The sequence below is a fragment of the Rhizopus delemar genome, genomic scaffold (genome assembly GCF_000149305.1).
Source record: "Rhizopus delemar RA 99-880 supercont3.9 genomic scaffold, whole genome shotgun sequence".
NCBI lineage: Eukaryota > Fungi > Mucoromycota > Mucoromycetes > Mucorales > Rhizopodaceae > Rhizopus > Rhizopus delemar.
The window spans coordinates 1,063,385-1,081,018 of NW_027137835.1; the positions used below are offsets into that span (position 1 = coordinate 1,063,385).

Sequence of the window (17,634 nt, forward strand, 5' to 3'; positions counted from 1 at the left end):
TTAAAAAAACATGTCTGCTCAAATCTCCAAAGACTGCACCCGACCTTTAATTATATCTGAAGATGAAACAAAAGAAAGTAAAGCATGGGGGGGTTTTTTATCTTCTTAGAACACATCATACGATTAGAGAGATTGCTGACCTTGTTGGATTGAACAGGTCTACTGTACAAAATATAAAAGTCAAGATTGATGACTATGGTAGCCCTTTACCTCACAGGCAAATTGGGCGACCACTGAAAATAAATGAAAGAACTGAAAGGCATTTGAAGAGGATAATTAGAGAGGATCCTTTTGCCTCATTTAAAGAAATAAATGTGGAATTAACAAAGCTGGATGTTTTTGTTAGCATAGACACCCTTCGATCGTACGTGGATCGACTTGACTTCAAATCGTACAGAGCAGCTCACAAGCCTAGATTGACTGCAAGACATCGCAAAAGTAGGCTTCGCTGGGCGAAGGAACACCTCAATTGGACCGAAGGCCAATGGAGAAGTGTTGTTTGGTCTGATGAGTCGCGCTTTTGTGTAGAAGGCAGTAAACGCGGAAAAAGAGTGCTCAGGAAGAAAGGAGAGCGTTATGATGAAAGAAATATAATATCCACAGTCAAGTGGGGTGGAGGTGGTGCTATGGTTTGAGGATGTTTTTGGGAGGAGGTTTCGGACCTTTAGAAATTATTGATACCAGTTCCGTAGTCCAAGAAACATATATCAATATTTTGGCAAATGAGGTTCCATCCTTGGTTTACAAATGTCACGGCACATCTGGAGAGGGATTTTATCTTTCAAGAGGATGGTGCTTCCTGTCATACAGGTGGTTATGCTCGATGGTGGAAGGAGACCCACCAAATCAGGGGTTTTGAGTACTGGCCTGCTCAAAGCCCTGATTTGAACCCCATTGAGCATGTTTGGAATGCTCTTGAAAGGCGAATTGAAAGAAAAAGATCGTCGATCAAAAACTTGGAGCAATTGAAGGTGGCTCTACGAGAAGAGTGGGAAAGAATGGATGATGAGTTTGCGGACCGATTAGTTCGAAGTATGAAGAGACGGTGTGAAGCAGTTATCAAAGCTAAAGGCGGCGCAACAGAATACTGAAAAACATTTTATGAATATATTTTTAAAATAAACATGTGAATCTTTCTTTTCTCAAAACTTGAAATCCCAAGCTTAAGTATACACGTATTAATTGGTCTTGGAATTACATGCTATATTTTTTCAAAATTTTGTTTCGGTTTTTTGTCCCAAAATTAATTTGGTGTGACTGTATAAAAAAAAAAACTTTTTATTGGCCAGAATGCCGATAACCGTGAGAAATTGACTGTAGGTCGGATATAATTCAGATTTTCTTTCTATTTTTTATTTTTTTTTTTTTTTTATTTTTTTTTATTTCTTATTCTTTAAAATGTTTCGTGTTCTTAGAGGAAGAGCACAACTTGGACAGCATGTATTCAATTCTGTAAAAGCACAGAATAAGAGAATGATACCCTTTCAATTTAAACACATGTCAAGCACAACTACAGCAGAAATAGAAGAAAATAACAATACAAATCCTATGCCTAAAGATCATCATGCTGTTGTCTCTACCTTTGATCTTTTCTCTATTGGCGTTGGCCCATCATCCTCTCATACAGTAGGTCCCATGAGAGCAGCAAAGATTTTCATTAATGACCTGAAAGAACATAAAGTGTTGGATAAAGTATCTTCATTAAGAATAGGTAAAGCAATTCTCTCTTGACCGCGGAAAGAAAAAAAAAAGTTGATTGATAAAAATAGATTTGTTTGGCTCCCTTGCACTGACAGGTGATGGTCATGGCACACCAGAGGCTATCTTGATGGGGGTTGAGGGTGAATCTCCTGATTGTGTAGAGACAAGTACGATTCAGTCAAGGGTGAAAGATATAAAGATAAACAAGTCCATTCGTCTAGATGGAACACACAGAATCACATTTGATTACGATAAAAGTATGGTCTTCAACTACTTCAAGACATTACCTCAACATCCAAACGGTCTTCGATTTTGTGCTTTTGATGAAAAGATGAACATGATCGCAACCAATGAATATTTTTCTATTGGCGGTGGCTTTGTTGTAAATGAAGAAACTCAGCTAGATCATGGTGAGAATGTGTATTATAAACAAACATCAGAAAAAAAGAGTGTTGTCGCAGAACGTCGTGAGCAAGATGTCGCTGTTGTCTCTTTACCTTTTAGAAACTCAGAAGAGCTATTACAAGTCTGTAAAAGAGAAAATATGACGATTGCTCAAGTGGTATTTGAAAATGAATTAAAATGGAGTACACCTGAAGCAATCAGGGAAAAACTGTTGAGGATCTGGAATACGATGGATGATAGTATTCGTAATGGCGTCATGGCATCTCCCGATGATCATCTTCCTGGTCCTCTCAAGGTCAGACGTCGTGCACCAAGACTGTACAGTAAGCTCTTGAAGGGTTTGTATGGTACGCCTATGAATACTACTACAACTGGCTATCAAAACAATCGTATCTCTGCTGATGGATCACAACTCGCTGACACTGCTAATTCTCAGTATCCGCTCTCTCTCAGCTTTTTGCCCAAGAGACCTCGAAAGAGATTCGTCTTGCCTGCTCTTGATTATCTCTCGGTGTATGCTATTGCTGTCAACGAAGAAAATGCCTGTGGTGGTCGAGTGGTCACTGCACCCACCAATGGTGCAGCAGGCACTATTCCTGCCGTGCTCAAGTATTACCTCGAATTCATTTCTGAAAACCCAGAAAGAGACGTGATGGAGTTCTTGCTCACAACTTCTGCTATTGGTATGTTGTTTAAACGTGGTGCTAGTATCTCTGCGGCTGAGGTTGGGTGTCAAGGTGAAGTGTGTGTTGCCTGTTCAATGGCCGCGGCAGGTTTCACGGCTGTGATGGGTGGAACGGTGGATCAGGTAGAGAATGCGGCAGAGATTGGTATGGAACACAACTTGGGTTTAACATGTGACCCGATTGGTGGCCTTGTTCAAGTACCTTGTATTGAAAGAAACGCGTTGGCTGCTGTCAAAGCGATCGCTGCAGCTCAATTGGCGCTTAATGGTGAGGGTGATCATCGTGTCTCTCTCGATCAAGTCATTGAAACAATGCGTCAAACAGGTCATGATATGATGTCTAAATACAAAGAAACAAGTCAAGGAGGATTGGCAGTCAACGTGCCGCTGTGTTAGATCATTTTTTGTGTTGTCTTTATTCCTTCTTTTCTTTTTGTGATTGAGATAATAAAATAGTGCCCACAAGTATAAAACATGCACCTATCCACCATCGTGTTGTTAAAGGTTCATTAAATACCAAATAACCCAAAATCGCCTACAGAAAATAATTAACTTGAGCATAAACATTGAACGCTTTCTTACAGAAGCACTAAAGTTGGCTGCTCCATTAACAATAGATACTTGCACTGAAGATGAGGCTGCATTCAGAGCTTTTGTAAACATTGTCCACATGACTGAGTTACATATGAACGTAAATAAGAAAAATATAATTCGAGTAGCTAACAATGTTGCCTGCATTTTCTTTAATAAACTATTTCGTGTTTTTTTTTTTTTTTTTGTTCATTTACTTCTTCAGGTACAAAATTCAGTTGAGAAATAATATAAGAGTGAAGTAACCTTGTCTTTTCATCAGAAAAAAGTTTTGCAAAAACAGAAGATAAAGCTGCAAATAAACCAGAAGTGATGGCAAAGAAAATAAATGATGCTTTGTTTGACATTTCAAAAAAAAAAATATATAACAGCATTCTCTTTTATTCAATTCGTTTTTGAAGACCACTACGGAGAATGAAATAATCAAAGCTAGAAGTATTTAACCTATGAAATTTCTTAAAAGGTCTTTGTATGCTGTATACATTAAGAGATCAAAGAAAGTCTTGTTACATTCAATCGAATTAATTCAATCTTGATTAGAAAAGGAAGAGTGTCAATAGGTGGCCAATTAAAGTATGTGATTGTAAAGAAAACTATAATTCTAAAATTCTTTATAGTCCTTAAATCAAGTTCTTAAGATGAGAATGTGCTGATAAAGAAAATGCTTTTGATATATCTGCTAATGATTTTTTTATATTAAACACTTCTGTGAAACTCTTTAATTATCACAATGAATAGCTTATTAAAAGTTGAATACAGGACAAATTGTTGACGCTAATCTTCATGTTACACGCACACTAAGGCTGGGTAAAATGGGCTGCAAACAAGAAAAAGACAAGATACTCATGATCGTACTCGTCTTTCATACTGTTTATCTTATAATTGTCTTTTAATTTCTCTTATTTACCAAAGAACAAGAACACCCGCAATTGAAAACCATGCTTTAACTTGCAATCTATCTTTCCGCTGCGAAAACAGCACCAAAGAACATGTAAGCTTAACCTTTAAATAAAATAAGAGAAGACCTCAATACAAACATAACATGCACAGGGCTTAGAAACAGGTCCTGTGATGATGAGAAAGAAGGAAGGCCCACTTTTTTTTTTAGAATGTTTAAAGCAAATGAAGTGAAATCAATTTGCCTCGGTACGACACAACTCCGCTTGTCACCTCTTGCTTTTAAAAATATAATCGTAGACAAATCTCTTAAACAAAAGAGACTTTTCTGGTTTCAATGGCTAAAAGAATAAACAAAGTTTACTGTTCATATTCATCATGAAAGCCTTTAAGAAAGAAATTGGCTTAAAAGTATTGTACACTGTTTTTTTTTTCCCTCCATTGTTGATGAATTTGAAGGAACAAAGTGACACGAAATGTCAGACAAAATAAAAATAAAAAATTAAAAAACAGAGTAGCAAAAGTGAAACTAAAAAAACAAGAGTGGTATTTCACTCTCTTTTTCTATTTTTTTTTTTTTTTTTCTTCTTTCATAGATATTTACCAAAGAAAAAAACAATATTGAATGAAAAAGGAAACAGGAAAGGAGCCACAAACCTAATTAAGGAGAAAATGTTTTTTTTTTTCGCCTCTTTTTTCTTGTCTTACTCGAAACATCTTTTCCCGAATCAAATTTGTTGTGTGCTACTAAGCGAGAGATATATTTAATGCCTTCTAGATTTGCTCTTTTTTTTTTTTCTTTTAATTTTTATTTAATCATGAAATCCCTGTCTATTATTGCAAGCATCACTTTAGCATTCATCAGCTCTGCTATTGCTCAAGAAGGAGCTACTGTTCCTACTGCTAATACTGGATCATCCAGTACATATTCTTGTGATCCCAATACATGTAAAATCGCAAACAATTGTTTGTGTGCTTCTCAATCTCCACCTGGTGGTCTTTCTCCTAAGGATACACCTCAAGTAAAGCATATATTCATTCAATTATCATAAATTGACAACATTTTATTTAGTTTGTAACAGTAACATACGATGATTCTATTCAAGCCTCATTATTTAATACCGCTGCATCCATGGTGAATGTTACGTAAGAGTTCTTTTTTAAAAGAGCTTATTGTATTGACTCTGTAAATAGTAATCCTAACGGTTGTCCCGGTCACGGTACCTGGTAAATACAAAAATAAAGTGGCAAAATTCTATTTTTGGATGTCAATTACTAAATTTAACATTTGCACAGGTTTGTTTCAATGGAATATACTGATTTTTCATTGGTACAGCAGTGGTATGCAGCTGGTAACGAAATCGCAGAGTAAGTCCACCTCTCACTCTCACATATCCAAACCTCTAACTTATTATGTAGTCATACTTTCTCTCATGTAGGCACACCTTCTGCTCAAGAAATCTCTTCTACAAAATCTATGCTCAATGCATATGGTGGTATTCCCAACCAAAAGATTCAAGGGTTCCGTGCTCCCTTTTTGAATTATACCAAGGATACATTGAATATCTTGAGCGAACAAGGCTTTTTGTATGATTCAAGTTCAAGTGCAGTCACTGACGATGCTTACTGGCCTTATACACTTGACAATGGTATGGCCAATGATTGCTGGACTGGTATTTGTGCTGCTGGTCAAGTTAAATTACCAGGTCTTTGGGAAATCCCCATGTACTCTGTTTTGGATAACGCCAGTATTCCTCAATTGATGGATGTCTATCTTTCCGGTACTCCCTCTGATGTCACACAATGTAAGTTTATTATGTTTCCGTACAATTCTTTAATTGTTTTTGTTTTTAGGGAGCAATGCTGCTTTTGAAAAACACTATAATGGAAACCGTCAACCATTCGGTATCTACGTTCACCCAAGTAAAGTATGATTGTTTGCCATCCAGCCTTTCTTTACTAATCCCCTCTTTTCTATAGCTCACTTGACTACTTATCCTGGTCTTGCTGATCCTAAAGACATGTACGATGGCGTCATTAGCTTCATTCGGTCCATTGCCGCAAAACCCGATGTTTGGTTCGTTACCAACCAACAGTTATTACAATGGATGAAAAATCCCGTCAAGGCATCAGAACTTGGTTCTCAAGATTACATGCAATGTAAACAACCTGTGATCAGCAAGGAGATCTGTAACGGTCTCGACGATGACCATAACGGTGTCATTGATGATAATTTGGTCAATAGTTGTAACTTTGGTACGACTAGTACAAAGACCTGTTTCAATTGTCCTAGCACTGCCCCTACTTTAAGTAACCCTACACCTGGCTCTAGTGCCCAAAACGGTACCTCAGGATATCGTTACCCTATTCCTGAAACTTGCGAGTAAGTTTTTTTTTTTTTTTTTTTTTTTTTTTTTTTTTTTTTTTTTTTTTTTTTTTTTTAAAAAAAAAAACTTGGAATTTAAACTGATTCTTTTATTAGTACTACTTGGTGGGATCCTATCGGTAACACTTGTCTCTGTACAACTGCTGATTGTCAACTCAAGAGTGTCGCTGTTCCTAAATCAACTACATCATCAGGAACTAACTCTAGCAGCAGCAACTCCAACGGTAGCAGCAGTTCTGGTAAATCATCTACTGCAGCCAGTTCAAGTGATTCAAACAACTTGTCAACATCTATTGTTCCTGTCATTTTAGTAACTGGATTGATCACCACTCTTAGTCAATTATTTTAATTATAGAAATAAAATAGTAGTAGCTTAATTCTTGTAATAATAATAAATATTGTGCTTTATTTTTTTACATATTTTCTGGTGTGATGTTTTTTAATTCTAAAATTAGCTCGCAAAACTCTGGATCACTAAATATAACAATGAGAAAATGAATGATTTATATAGAAAAAACTTACTTTCGATGCTCTGATTGAACAGAGGATAAGTTAGTAACACCAGCCATGATTTGTTCTGCTACAGCTTGAGTAACACTTGGTGGGAAATCACGCAAGATGGTAAGACATTCTAGAATTTCAGCCAAGAGTACATTTCTAGTGGCAGCGCATATACACAATCTCAACAGTCCAACAACAGTACGTTCGATAACTAACACACTTTGTTTTTCTGCAAAACTCAAGATACCAAGTATATAATCGGCAGCAAGAGACCTGTTTAGAGTCAGACAACTGCAAAAAAGCTAGTGCTTATAAATTTTACCATAATTCCTCAATTCTCTCTGGATTTCGTACGGTGATCGTGACCATGAATTCCAAAAACAAGGCAGCGACAGGATCGTATGGTATCGTAATTGTTGATTTTTTCATCTCTTCTATATCATATCCAATTTCACGAATCGCGGTCAGTAGACACTTTTGAGTTTCTAAACTAAAAGAAGTAACGTCTGCAAACAACTCTTGCAGCTTACAAACCGACACGCATTCAACTGCACACATGGCCATTTCCACTTCTTCTTCTGTTGGATCTCGGCTATAAGCCTCATCACCCGAATAAGGTGAGAGTAAATAAGAAGATAAGGTTGACAGCAGGGACCCATCTCGACGAGTGGTATCCTTAGAGGGTTTAGGTGTCTTTGGCTTGAGCGGTATATCTCTTGTTCTTGACAAAAAGTCCTCAACTCGTAACATGGCATTGGGTAAAAGCGAGCTCAAGAACAAATTGCGAATGATCTTCAGCACTTTGGTCCAACCCTTTCGAAGTGAGTCACCATGACTTGTGACGACCGTAAAGAGTACGACAGCAGCCAGTTGTCCTTTATAGTTGCGACCCAATTGGACTGCGAGTTTACTGACCACATATTTCTGTCCTGCGACATCCACGATAGGGTCAGGCACAGACGATGAAGAAGATGAGATTTCTAGTAAGCCGGTGGCTAAGGCTAAATTGATCACAATGCTATCAAACGCGTCATGCAGCCCAAACCTTGCGGCAAGCGTCGCACTGTGACGGAAAGCGGTGATGGCTGTCTCAAGGGTATCGTCATCCTGAGCTGTGTTAAAGGCGCAGGTGATGGCTGCTATCAAAGGTCGCCAGACCTGTTTAAAGACGGCATGGTCATAGACTGATGGAGGACATGGTTCAAATTGACCCACAAGGTTCGATCGATGTTGTAGTTGCTTCCAAGCATAGTTGTATCCTAAAAGACCTTCATGTTCCTCTGGCATTAATATCTCATCTCGTCGAATGGCCTGATAAATTGCTGTCAGATAATCCCGAGAGAAGTCGGCCTTATCATTCATACCGCTCAAGTTGCGAATGTATTGATCCACAGACATACGTGACTGAGGTCTTACTTGTGGGTTGTGCTGATCTGTATTGAGCATAATGATAGAGTATGTTAAAACTTGGGCTGCCAACACATTTTCAATCTCGGGTGGTCCGGTTTCAAAAAATGTTTCTGCAAACGTATCGGTGATACGGAAAATCTGTTGTGATTCACCTGGTAAACGAAATGTTTCGAGCACCATACGCAGTGCTTCATCAATAGTTTTCTATTGATTCCAATAAATAATCTTGTACCTCGTCTTTTTTTTTTTACATATAACTTACGCCTTTGAAATCAAACTGACGCATATAAACTTGTACGAGTTCAAGGTTCTCTGGTTTACCAAGATATTCACCTAATGTCTTCTTATCCAGCTGCTGCGTTGATTTTAAAAAGTTGGAAAGGCTTGTGTTGAAATCATCAGATGAAAGTATTTCATTCTCTAATAAAAAGGCAATGCTTTTTTTGGGTGATTCGTTGAATTTCTTTGCACCCTCAAGAATAAGTCTCTTTCGTCTTTTGCGTTCCAACAATTCATGAACCTCATTGGATTCCTATTTACTATGTTAAAAAACGCACTCTTCCACATAGCAAGGCAAGGAGTTTTTTTTTTTTTTTTTTTTTTTTCTTACACATACAACATAATCATCACCATCCTAATAGTAAGTTAATTTTCTTATCTTCTTCTCTTTTTCATTTATTAAACTTACTCTATTAAGATTTCGTTCTGCCATTTGCGTGATGAACATACATACTGTATCCAAACAAAGAGAATGATAATTGGTAATTGAATAACTTTGTGGGTCGGGGAAAGAGTTCTACATACAATGTAAGTCTTTTTCTTTTCTTATAAGATCCTTATTTACTCTGCATAAAAATTGAACCAATTCTTCAAATAGGTCACCACATGACAAATCACAATCATAATTATACCACAAATCAATCATAAAACCCTCTCTACGAACAAATTGTAATAAATATTCTAGCAATAATCCACGTATCTCGGGTGTCAGTGGTGCTTGATCAACTGAATTTTTTGTTTTCTCTGTAGATTTTGCCAAGATGTTGGGAGAGGCACTTCTTGATGTATCAGTATCAAGTGTCTCGATTCTGGTTGACAAGAAGCTGACTTTACCGTCTTCGTCTATATCCACGTTATCCGTGACAACAGAGAGTCTTTGAATCAAAAATGACAAGAAGAGTTCTTGCTGTAACTTCAAAAACGCATCTAGTGTATCAAATACGGTCGCAATCACTCTGAGGGACAAGGAAAGTAAAGGAACAGAAGGTGTCTTGGCTAATTGAAAGGCATATTTACAAAATTCATCTGTTACGAGAGATCTCAATATTTCAAATCGACCAATGCTTCTACCACCCACTTCAAATGCGATATTCAATAGTTTTAGAGCCATGATACGCATGGAGTCAGTGTGCTTGAGTTCATGTGGATTGAGTAGTGAAATTAAAACTCGCAAAAGTTCTCGAATGGTAGGTATTCCATATGGCTTTGGAATGACATTGCTTACTGACATATACACAGATAGTTTAGTGAATAAAGAAAGACAACGGTTTCGTTATTTGTGTATACCTGAGAGTGACCTTACAGGTTCAGAAATAGGTGATATGGTATATGAATCTGTCTTTTCAACTATAGATTCCTCTGTGTCTTGATCTGTTTTTTGTTCCACTGAATCAAGTGATGACGCAGCAGTAGTGGCTGTTGGTGTGCTCATATGAATCTGTTCTGCTAATTCTTCTGCTGCATCTGAAGGTGACTCTATGAATGACCAGTCATCTTCCAAACTTTTCAACCTAGCAAAGGAAATGAGGATGAATTCTGAATTTTGTCTTATTTTACCTTTCAAAAATAGCAATAATCATATTGATCATTGAATGTTCTGCTGATTTTCTCAACATTTCTACAGAAAAAATGGTCAACTCTACGCTTATATCTAATTTAAAAAAGAAATATTACATACCACTCAGTCTCATCTGGCAGCATATACTAAGCCCTGACTCCATAATTTCACAAACTGCTTCATCGCTCAGCACCTGTCCACATTCATTGATCAAGGCCATCTCCAATACTTGCAACATACGCAACAAGACAATTTCATCAGAGATAGCATCTGATGATACAAATTTACATCCACTTGTTGCTGATGTCAAGGTATTCATGGCATGCGCAATATTTGGACTCTTTATACCCAAAATACCATAACTTAAAAACTTTTCAATGCTTCCTAGAGCAATGGCTGCTACTGGGCCTGTTGTATTGCCAGAACAAATCACTTCAAGAAAGGGTTGAACTAATTCTAAAGCATCTATATCTTTTACATCTAAAATGCTAGATGTTTGTTATTGTTATCTTTCATTATCTGATCTACTTACCTTGTATGCTTTCCAGATGCTGTTTGAGTCGAACAAGCCCTTCTAATAACGGGTCTTTTTTCTTTTTATTGATTTAATTTAGTATTATTTTTTATAAAAACAGTTGTTTGTTACCTCTTTCAAGCTTGAATCCTTTATGTTTCTTCTTCCTGTACGTAAGCCCATACTACCACCTAAAGTACCCATTCGAAAGTTACTCGTATTCATACTAGACCATCTTCCATTCTTACGCATCGCGCTTGTCACAGCTATACCAAAATTATTAAAAGTGTTTCTTTTTTTTTAAAAAAAAATCGTTGTAGTTGTTTACCAATGATTTCTGCATGAATAATTTGTAACCAGCTTGCTTCAGATTTTAACGTTGTTTCATTTGAAATATTTTTAGCTGGTGATTCTTCTAGATTGACTGCTTCTGGTTGTGTTGTCATGATGAAGAGGAAAAAAAAAGGTACTGCTTGTCCGATTTAGGTGAATGCTCTCTTCAGGGAGAAAAAATAAAAGAGAGAGAGAAAAAGAAAGAGGATATCAATTTTTAAAAGTCAGCATATGTGATGAAGTAGAAACACAATTGCAGAATAAAAAAACTTTATGAATATCCTATCAATTCATTCAAATGAACTTAATTATGATTTAAATCTATACGAGTAACAAATGTTATATAGTAGTTAATTAACTTGTACTAATGATGTTGCTATGCTCCATATTAGAGTAGCATTGCTATTTGGCTTTAAGGGGGGGGGAATAAATTAAAGCATCAAGTTTAAAGGGAAAAGAAAAATGATTCCGCACTCCCCTTTTCTATGACTTCAAATAATGGAATACTGACAATTGAACTTGACGCATTTATGGCTGAATCACGTCATAGCTTTTCTTTTCCGTTTTACCAAAAAGCGGGATATTTAGATCCGAACTTCTTCTTTCCATTACATCAATAACATACTAGAAAAAGCAATTGCAATAGAGGCGTAGTATTTGCAATATACATTAAATATAAACAAACCTAGAAGAAAGATAGGTGTATAGTACTTCAGGTAAGCTACCTGATGCCCCCTTTTTTAAAATAAACATGTGAATGGCTATAAAAAAGATAATTTCGTCTATTTTGGGATTTTCTAAATTTACTTTATCGTGGTTTAAAAAAAAGAAAACAAAAGGAAATGGGAAAAACATACATCCATTTTGAAAGGTATAAATATCATCCCAATTCTTTCATGTGTTTTTTATATCATATACATAATGGTTCGTTTATTATTCACTACGTTAATGGTCTCTTTATTTGGCATTGCTGTAACTCTTCCTTTGGAACAAGCAGCTGCAGACAGCTCTTCAGTTGATTTCCAACACCCTTCTTATAATACCCAAGGTCTTCCTTCTGATATCTTTCCTGACTATTCTGGTATAGAATTAGAAGACAAAGAACCATTGAAGGATGGTTTAATTTACTTAGAAAAGCAAGGTTCTGGTGAAAAGTTGCCCAATTAAACTAATATAAATTCGTATATAACCATTGTAAACCATAATTGTAATAAAATGATTCATTCTTTCTATATTTTACCATTTAAAAGATGTACATCTATGAACCGCGGATGAAAAACAAAAGATAGATTATGTCTGTAAAGGATTATAATGAATATAAGCATAGTCTTTTTCATCTGATACCACCCCTTTTTAGTTAGACATGAGTATAAACCATCTTGTTCATCTAAAGTCATTTAAACTTAATGCTTTTTTAATAAAGAAATATAACTTGTATCAATTCAAAACTTCTTCTGAAACTTATACAAAAAACTTAACATCCGCTAACTTTTAAATGCTGACCCTTTTTTCCGTTGATTCTATTGTAACAATTCATATATTAACATGTACTATACCTATTATAGTAGATTTTGAGTATACCAGTGTATTTTGATCTATCAATTGAAGTTATTCTAATGAATACATGTGATATATAGCTATATAATGGGTCTAAAGTAGCTTTTAATTAAGTAAAGGTAATGCAGAGTTCTAAAGTTAGAATAATGACCTTACTTATACATACTAGGGTAGCGCGTGAAAACAAAAGTTAAATCAATTCTAAAAATCAAAATTTCATATTTGGTTGTGTCCAATTGTTTTTCAAAATATAAAGATTTACATCTTCAATCTTGTTCCTCTTTTCCTTTTGGTTTTGGTTTATGCAATAGTTACATAATTTGATTGGAACCAAGCTAATGCTAAGACGTTTAAATCTATAATTTTTTTCACTACTCTTATAGATGCTGCTGCTATACGATGTATAAATACGCATATGTATTTACTCTCGTTGAAGCATTCCGCTTTCTGTATAATTCGTTTTCCTTCGTATTAATCTGAAAGAAGCGTTGAGTTTGGGCATATTTATTTTTTAATTGAATAAAAATACGTACTCATGTAATTTTTAAATAGTTATTATTACCATCCTATGCTGTAAATGTAGTATATGCCTAAGCAATAATAACAAAAGAAACAGATAATTCTCAAGCCTATAAAAAAGTATGTTATAGTTTTATTTATTGCTGATATGTGTTGCTAGAAATACCAATGTCGGTACGGCTAACGCAAAGTACATAGAAGAAATTCGTAATTATTTTTTGGGAGGAGGTTTTGAAGAATTTCATATACAGTTGTCTTCTTTGTAGTGATATTCACAGAATGTCCTTCCTCTTACAGCCCTCTAACAGTTTTTTTTTTTTTTTTTTTTTTTTTTTTTTTGCATATATTTTATACTGATTCCTATAACACCACATTGGCAAATAAGTAGATATACATGAATAGTTGTTAAGCCTCTTAGTAAAATGATTAAAGGTTCGTGTTACGAGTGAATGGCAGAATAAAAGATAAGTTTATTCAGTTTGAAACGCAGGTAGGATTTTAACTCATTAGTGATTCAATGAGACAGATATTTATATTAACATCATAGGTATAAAAAAAACGAAAGCATTTATTTCTTCTGTTTCTTGGTGGGATGGGACAGAACATAAGAATCATTAGATAACCAATATAAAGGTGGGCAGATAGCGGGAAATTTCAAAGTAGCGCAACTAGATACAGCGGCAGTTACAATCTTTAAAGCAACTTCAAAATCAACGTTCTTTAAGTACATCAAGTGTGTAAGTATCCTGGGAAGAAGGGAAATTTGGTCTAAATTCCCAAAGAGCTTTACTTGTGCAACATTAATCATCCTGTAAACCTTGGGAGAGGCGAGTTCCATGACATACATATGTACAGGATTTTTGCCGAGACTTTACGATTTGAACAAGCGATTTAACAACACCATCTGAAACCAGTTTGTTCATAGTAAGCTTCATTTGTTTATCAAACTTTATCAAGTCGGATTCAACATAAGAGTTTTGATCGGATCGTTTGAATTCAGCAATCAATACAACACATTTTACACTACCAGAAAGATTGTAGACCAAAAATCTGGTTGGTATGGCTTGGGATTGTCTCTTTCAAGTTGGCCATTGGCCCATTTCATATTCAGCAAGGAATCAGAAGAAAAAATAGACGACAACAATGGTGAAAGATAATGGTGAACATAGCTATCTTCAATGGAACAGTCAGGTGGGCCATTAATAAATGTTAAAACTTGAGCTCTATGTATATCCAAGTTATTCGTTGGTTCACAAGCATCATTAAGCATTTTGGCGCATAAAGTTAAAGAGGAAATCCAGTCAGGAGGAGAAGATTTTTCAATGCTCATATACCAATTGTAGCATCGAATGTCTCTTTCAGGGTGATGTGTTTCAAATAAAAGTGATGGTTTGAGGGCATTTGAACAAGAGTTGAAATATTTACTGATGGATGAGGCATAATTTTTATCAAAGATAGATGTCATTTAACACAAAAAGGGTGTATGTCGGAAAATCGGGCAGAAATTTACCATATTAATCATTTTGATCGTTGTGCTTTTCAAGTTAAAGCATAAATCAGAAGTGCAATGATCATTCAGCACCTATTTGATGTCATTGGCCAGATCTTCTACGGAATGAGTTGAATTCCCCTGAAAAGAAAGAGTGTAGTCACTGAAGTGTCTGGAATGATGGTCTATGAATAAGTCTGAGGGAAATCCCGTTTCATATTTGTCACTATCATATTCCTCATTTCCATCTTTTAATTACAGCTGGGAAATCTCTTTAAACAAAAAAAAAAAAAAAAAAAAAAAAAAAAGAAAAAAAAAAAAGAAAAAGAAAAAGAAAAGCACAATAAGAGCAAACCTGCGACCGTGTTCCATAGGAAGTAGGTTATCATTACTCCAGCTTAATGAAATTACATTGATAGATACTTGGCATGAAGCTATGCTTGCAAGTGTATCGATTGGATCCTGGTGAAGAAATTCATTAATGCATGGAATATACATCAACAGGTCATTCTTACTATTTAAATTTAACATTAATAACCTGTATATAAGACCAAAGGCAATCAATAAAACTCAGTAAACAGTCATACACAAAAAATTGGTGAAGATCATCATTGCTTATTGTAGTGATAAATCAAATTAAATAACCCTTTAATGCACTCTCTTCTAACATGATAACAATTATTTGCAGACTGATTCACATTTATAGCATTACCCATAATTTCACAAACATCAAAGATACATTCGAGAGCTTCATTACTATTTCTTATTGCCTTCATACTTGTGCGAGTACTCTGCTAAGCCTGCATTACTATGTCTTTAAATAATTACGCATGGTTAAATTTGTGTTAGAACAGAATAAGCGGACTGTATTTTTTTCTTGGCCTGTTTAAAAAAAATTGTACTTTTAACTTGGATAATCATCAAAAGGCATGACAGAAGAAGATAAAAATTTAGTAGAATTAGAAAAGCAAACAGAGAAACTTCTTCTAGATCATTTCAAGTAATCAATAGAAAATGCTATGGGTTATTTATTTGTATATTAATACACTTTTTTTTTGACAGGTTTATTTATGAAGCTACACGCCTTACATTTGAGTTCAACTCTTTGTATTCAAATTATAATTCCTTATCTCGAGTAAGAAAACGCTTGACGGATGAAGCTAGTGTAATTGAATCATTAAAGACAATGGGTAAAAGTCTAGACTTTAAATGAAGCAACGATTAATTATAAAGTTTATACTAGATGAATCGCTGGATAAAAGTAAACAAGACCTATCGATCAGAAAAAGAAAGTAAAAGAAAAAGCGAAACAAAAGAATCGCTAATGGTTATTTATCACTCTAGTGTAGGTTGGAGCAACAAGAAGATTTGGCTTTGAAGCAGTTTATAGAAATAATCAATATTTTGAGTGAATACACAGAAAAAATCAGAACCAACATCAAAGAGGCCTTGACTCAACATTGCAAAGCAACCTTTAAAGAGGCAGAAAACAAAATCAGCCCAGTTACCGAGACGATCCTGTCGCTTGAAGAGGGGAAAATGGATATCTCTGCAGGTGAAGCCATCCGTACTTCACTCGAGCGATTCAAGGGACAAGTGGTTGAGTCTCAAACAAAGAATATGAGACAAATCGCAGCTAATAATGAAAGAAGTTTTCAAGAGATTGTCAGTGAGATGAGGAATAGGCTTGATCGAGTTAGAGAGAATGATGCTATTGTTCGCAGCGCAGTTCAACTGATCGAAAAAGAATTTGACACCAAGCTGAACGAGACCGTTAAAAAAAACCTAGTGGAAGAACAAAAAGAGGGTAGTATTGTATCAGAAAAGATTTTAGAGATTATACGAAATGAGGTTGATAGGCTAGGGCCTGCCCATCTTCAGTCAAACCTCACTCATATACCCGAGATCAAGCAGTTTGTAGAATTTAGTAATCTCCTACTTTCCTCGTCTGAACCTATGACTCTACCTCTCTTGATTTCTATTAGGGATACAATGAGCTCAATGAGTCAAGAGATGTTGGCTTTGAGGCAGCAATTGGAAGAGACACAGTCGATCGTGGGCTCGATGCGATGCAGCCATATTTATAATAATGCTCAGATTGATGAAGCAGCTACTGCAGCTAATATGCAAAGTATTCAGTATCGCATGGCTGTATTGTTTAACAATGTTAAAATGATTGAGACTACACTTAATGCAAAGTGTGATTGGACTCAGCAGATAGAAACTCTTTCGTCTAAAAAGAGAGTGAGAATGAATGATGATTATAATCGGAAAAGTGATGATATAACAAAAAGAATAGAAGAGGCTGAAAGAAAGCATCAAAAGCTACTTGATTGTATTATACAATACAAAGAGAATGTACTTGATGATATGTTCCCAACACGTCTTGAAGCTGCTATGAAGAAAATTGAACGAATACTGACGTAAGCCTTTTATTTAATTCTTTATGTATATTGACAACTATTCCATGCATTAGAAACCATGAAGCTTTTATTACTTTTATTATTGATCCTATCTCAACAAAAAGAAAGATGGAAAAAGTGATAGAGGAAGAACAGTATCTTGATCCAGCAATGATAGACTGTATTGAACACCTGATTAAAAAGAGTACAAGTGAAGCTGCAGCACCGTTGCATGCCCAAATCAAGTCACTTCAAGAACAATTAAGCAAAAGGTCTTAATCTATACACATCATATCTATACACACATATAATATTATCCCTATTTCATCTTGTGCTTCTCTCATCCTTGTTTTAATAAAAACAGAAAAAAGTGTTTCCTTTAATATATTTCGTTCTAACATAATATA

The 17,634-nt window shown here is 35.4% G+C and overlaps 7 protein-coding genes across 7 annotated transcripts; 5 read left to right on the forward strand and 2 right to left on the reverse strand.

The window, feature by feature from the left end:
* Positions 1 to 10: 10 nt before the first annotated feature.
* Positions 11 to 1,091, forward strand: RO3G_11486 (uncharacterized protein; the record flags this gene model as incomplete). Its single annotated transcript, XM_067666070.1, has 3 exons — positions 11 to 77; positions 307 to 629; positions 693 to 1,091. The coding sequence occupies 3 exons, from the start codon at positions 11 to 13 to the stop codon at positions 1,089 to 1,091; spliced, it is 789 nt and encodes a 262-aa protein (XP_067522171.1).
* Positions 1,092 to 1,548: 457 nt separating this feature from the next.
* Positions 1,549 to 3,187, forward strand: RO3G_11487 (L-serine ammonia-lyase; the record flags this gene model as incomplete). Its single annotated transcript, XM_067666071.1, has 2 exons — positions 1,549 to 1,711; positions 1,770 to 3,187. 2 exons carry the CDS (start codon positions 1,549 to 1,551, stop codon positions 3,185 to 3,187), a joined length of 1,581 nt encoding a protein of 526 aa, XP_067522172.1.
* A 1,910-nt stretch (positions 3,188 to 5,097) lies between these two features.
* On the forward strand, positions 5,098 to 7,014 carry RO3G_11488 (uncharacterized protein; the record flags this gene model as incomplete). The annotated part of the gene is made up of 8 exons (XM_067666072.1): positions 5,098 to 5,301; positions 5,352 to 5,425; positions 5,474 to 5,506; positions 5,576 to 5,647; positions 5,699 to 6,084; positions 6,134 to 6,202; positions 6,260 to 6,662; positions 6,762 to 7,014. 8 exons carry the CDS (start codon positions 5,098 to 5,100, stop codon positions 7,012 to 7,014), a joined length of 1,494 nt encoding a protein of 497 aa, XP_067522173.1.
* Positions 7,015 to 7,484: 470 nt separating this feature from the next.
* Positions 7,485 to 11,373, reverse strand: RO3G_11489 (uncharacterized protein; the record flags this gene model as incomplete). Its single annotated transcript, XM_067666073.1, has 11 exons — positions 7,485 to 8,780; positions 8,839 to 9,108; positions 9,187 to 9,210; positions 9,310 to 9,372; positions 9,421 to 10,079; positions 10,143 to 10,366; positions 10,413 to 10,473; positions 10,534 to 10,783; positions 10,946 to 10,987; positions 11,060 to 11,193; positions 11,256 to 11,373. 11 exons carry the CDS (start codon positions 11,371 to 11,373, stop codon positions 7,485 to 7,487), a joined length of 3,141 nt encoding a protein of 1,046 aa, XP_067522174.1.
* Positions 11,374 to 12,181: 808 nt separating this feature from the next.
* On the forward strand, positions 12,182 to 12,427 carry RO3G_11490 (uncharacterized protein; the record flags this gene model as incomplete). The annotated part of the gene is made up of 1 exon (XM_067666074.1): positions 12,182 to 12,427. One exon carries the CDS (start codon positions 12,182 to 12,184, stop codon positions 12,425 to 12,427), a length of 246 nt encoding a protein of 81 aa, XP_067522175.1.
* Positions 12,428 to 13,904: 1,477 nt separating this feature from the next.
* On the reverse strand, positions 13,905 to 14,183 carry RO3G_11491 (uncharacterized protein; the record flags this gene model as incomplete). The annotated part of the gene is made up of 2 exons (XM_067666075.1): positions 13,905 to 14,054; positions 14,127 to 14,183. 2 exons carry the CDS (start codon positions 14,181 to 14,183, stop codon positions 13,905 to 13,907), a joined length of 207 nt encoding a protein of 68 aa, XP_067522176.1.
* Positions 14,184 to 15,754: 1,571 nt separating this feature from the next.
* Positions 15,755 to 17,506, forward strand: RO3G_11492 (uncharacterized protein; the record flags this gene model as incomplete). Its single annotated transcript, XM_067666076.1, has 5 exons — positions 15,755 to 15,825; positions 15,888 to 16,015; positions 16,069 to 16,117; positions 16,175 to 17,248; positions 17,302 to 17,506. The coding sequence occupies 5 exons, from the start codon at positions 15,755 to 15,757 to the stop codon at positions 17,504 to 17,506; spliced, it is 1,527 nt and encodes a 508-aa protein (XP_067522177.1).
* Between the last annotated feature and the right edge of the window lie 128 nt (positions 17,507 to 17,634).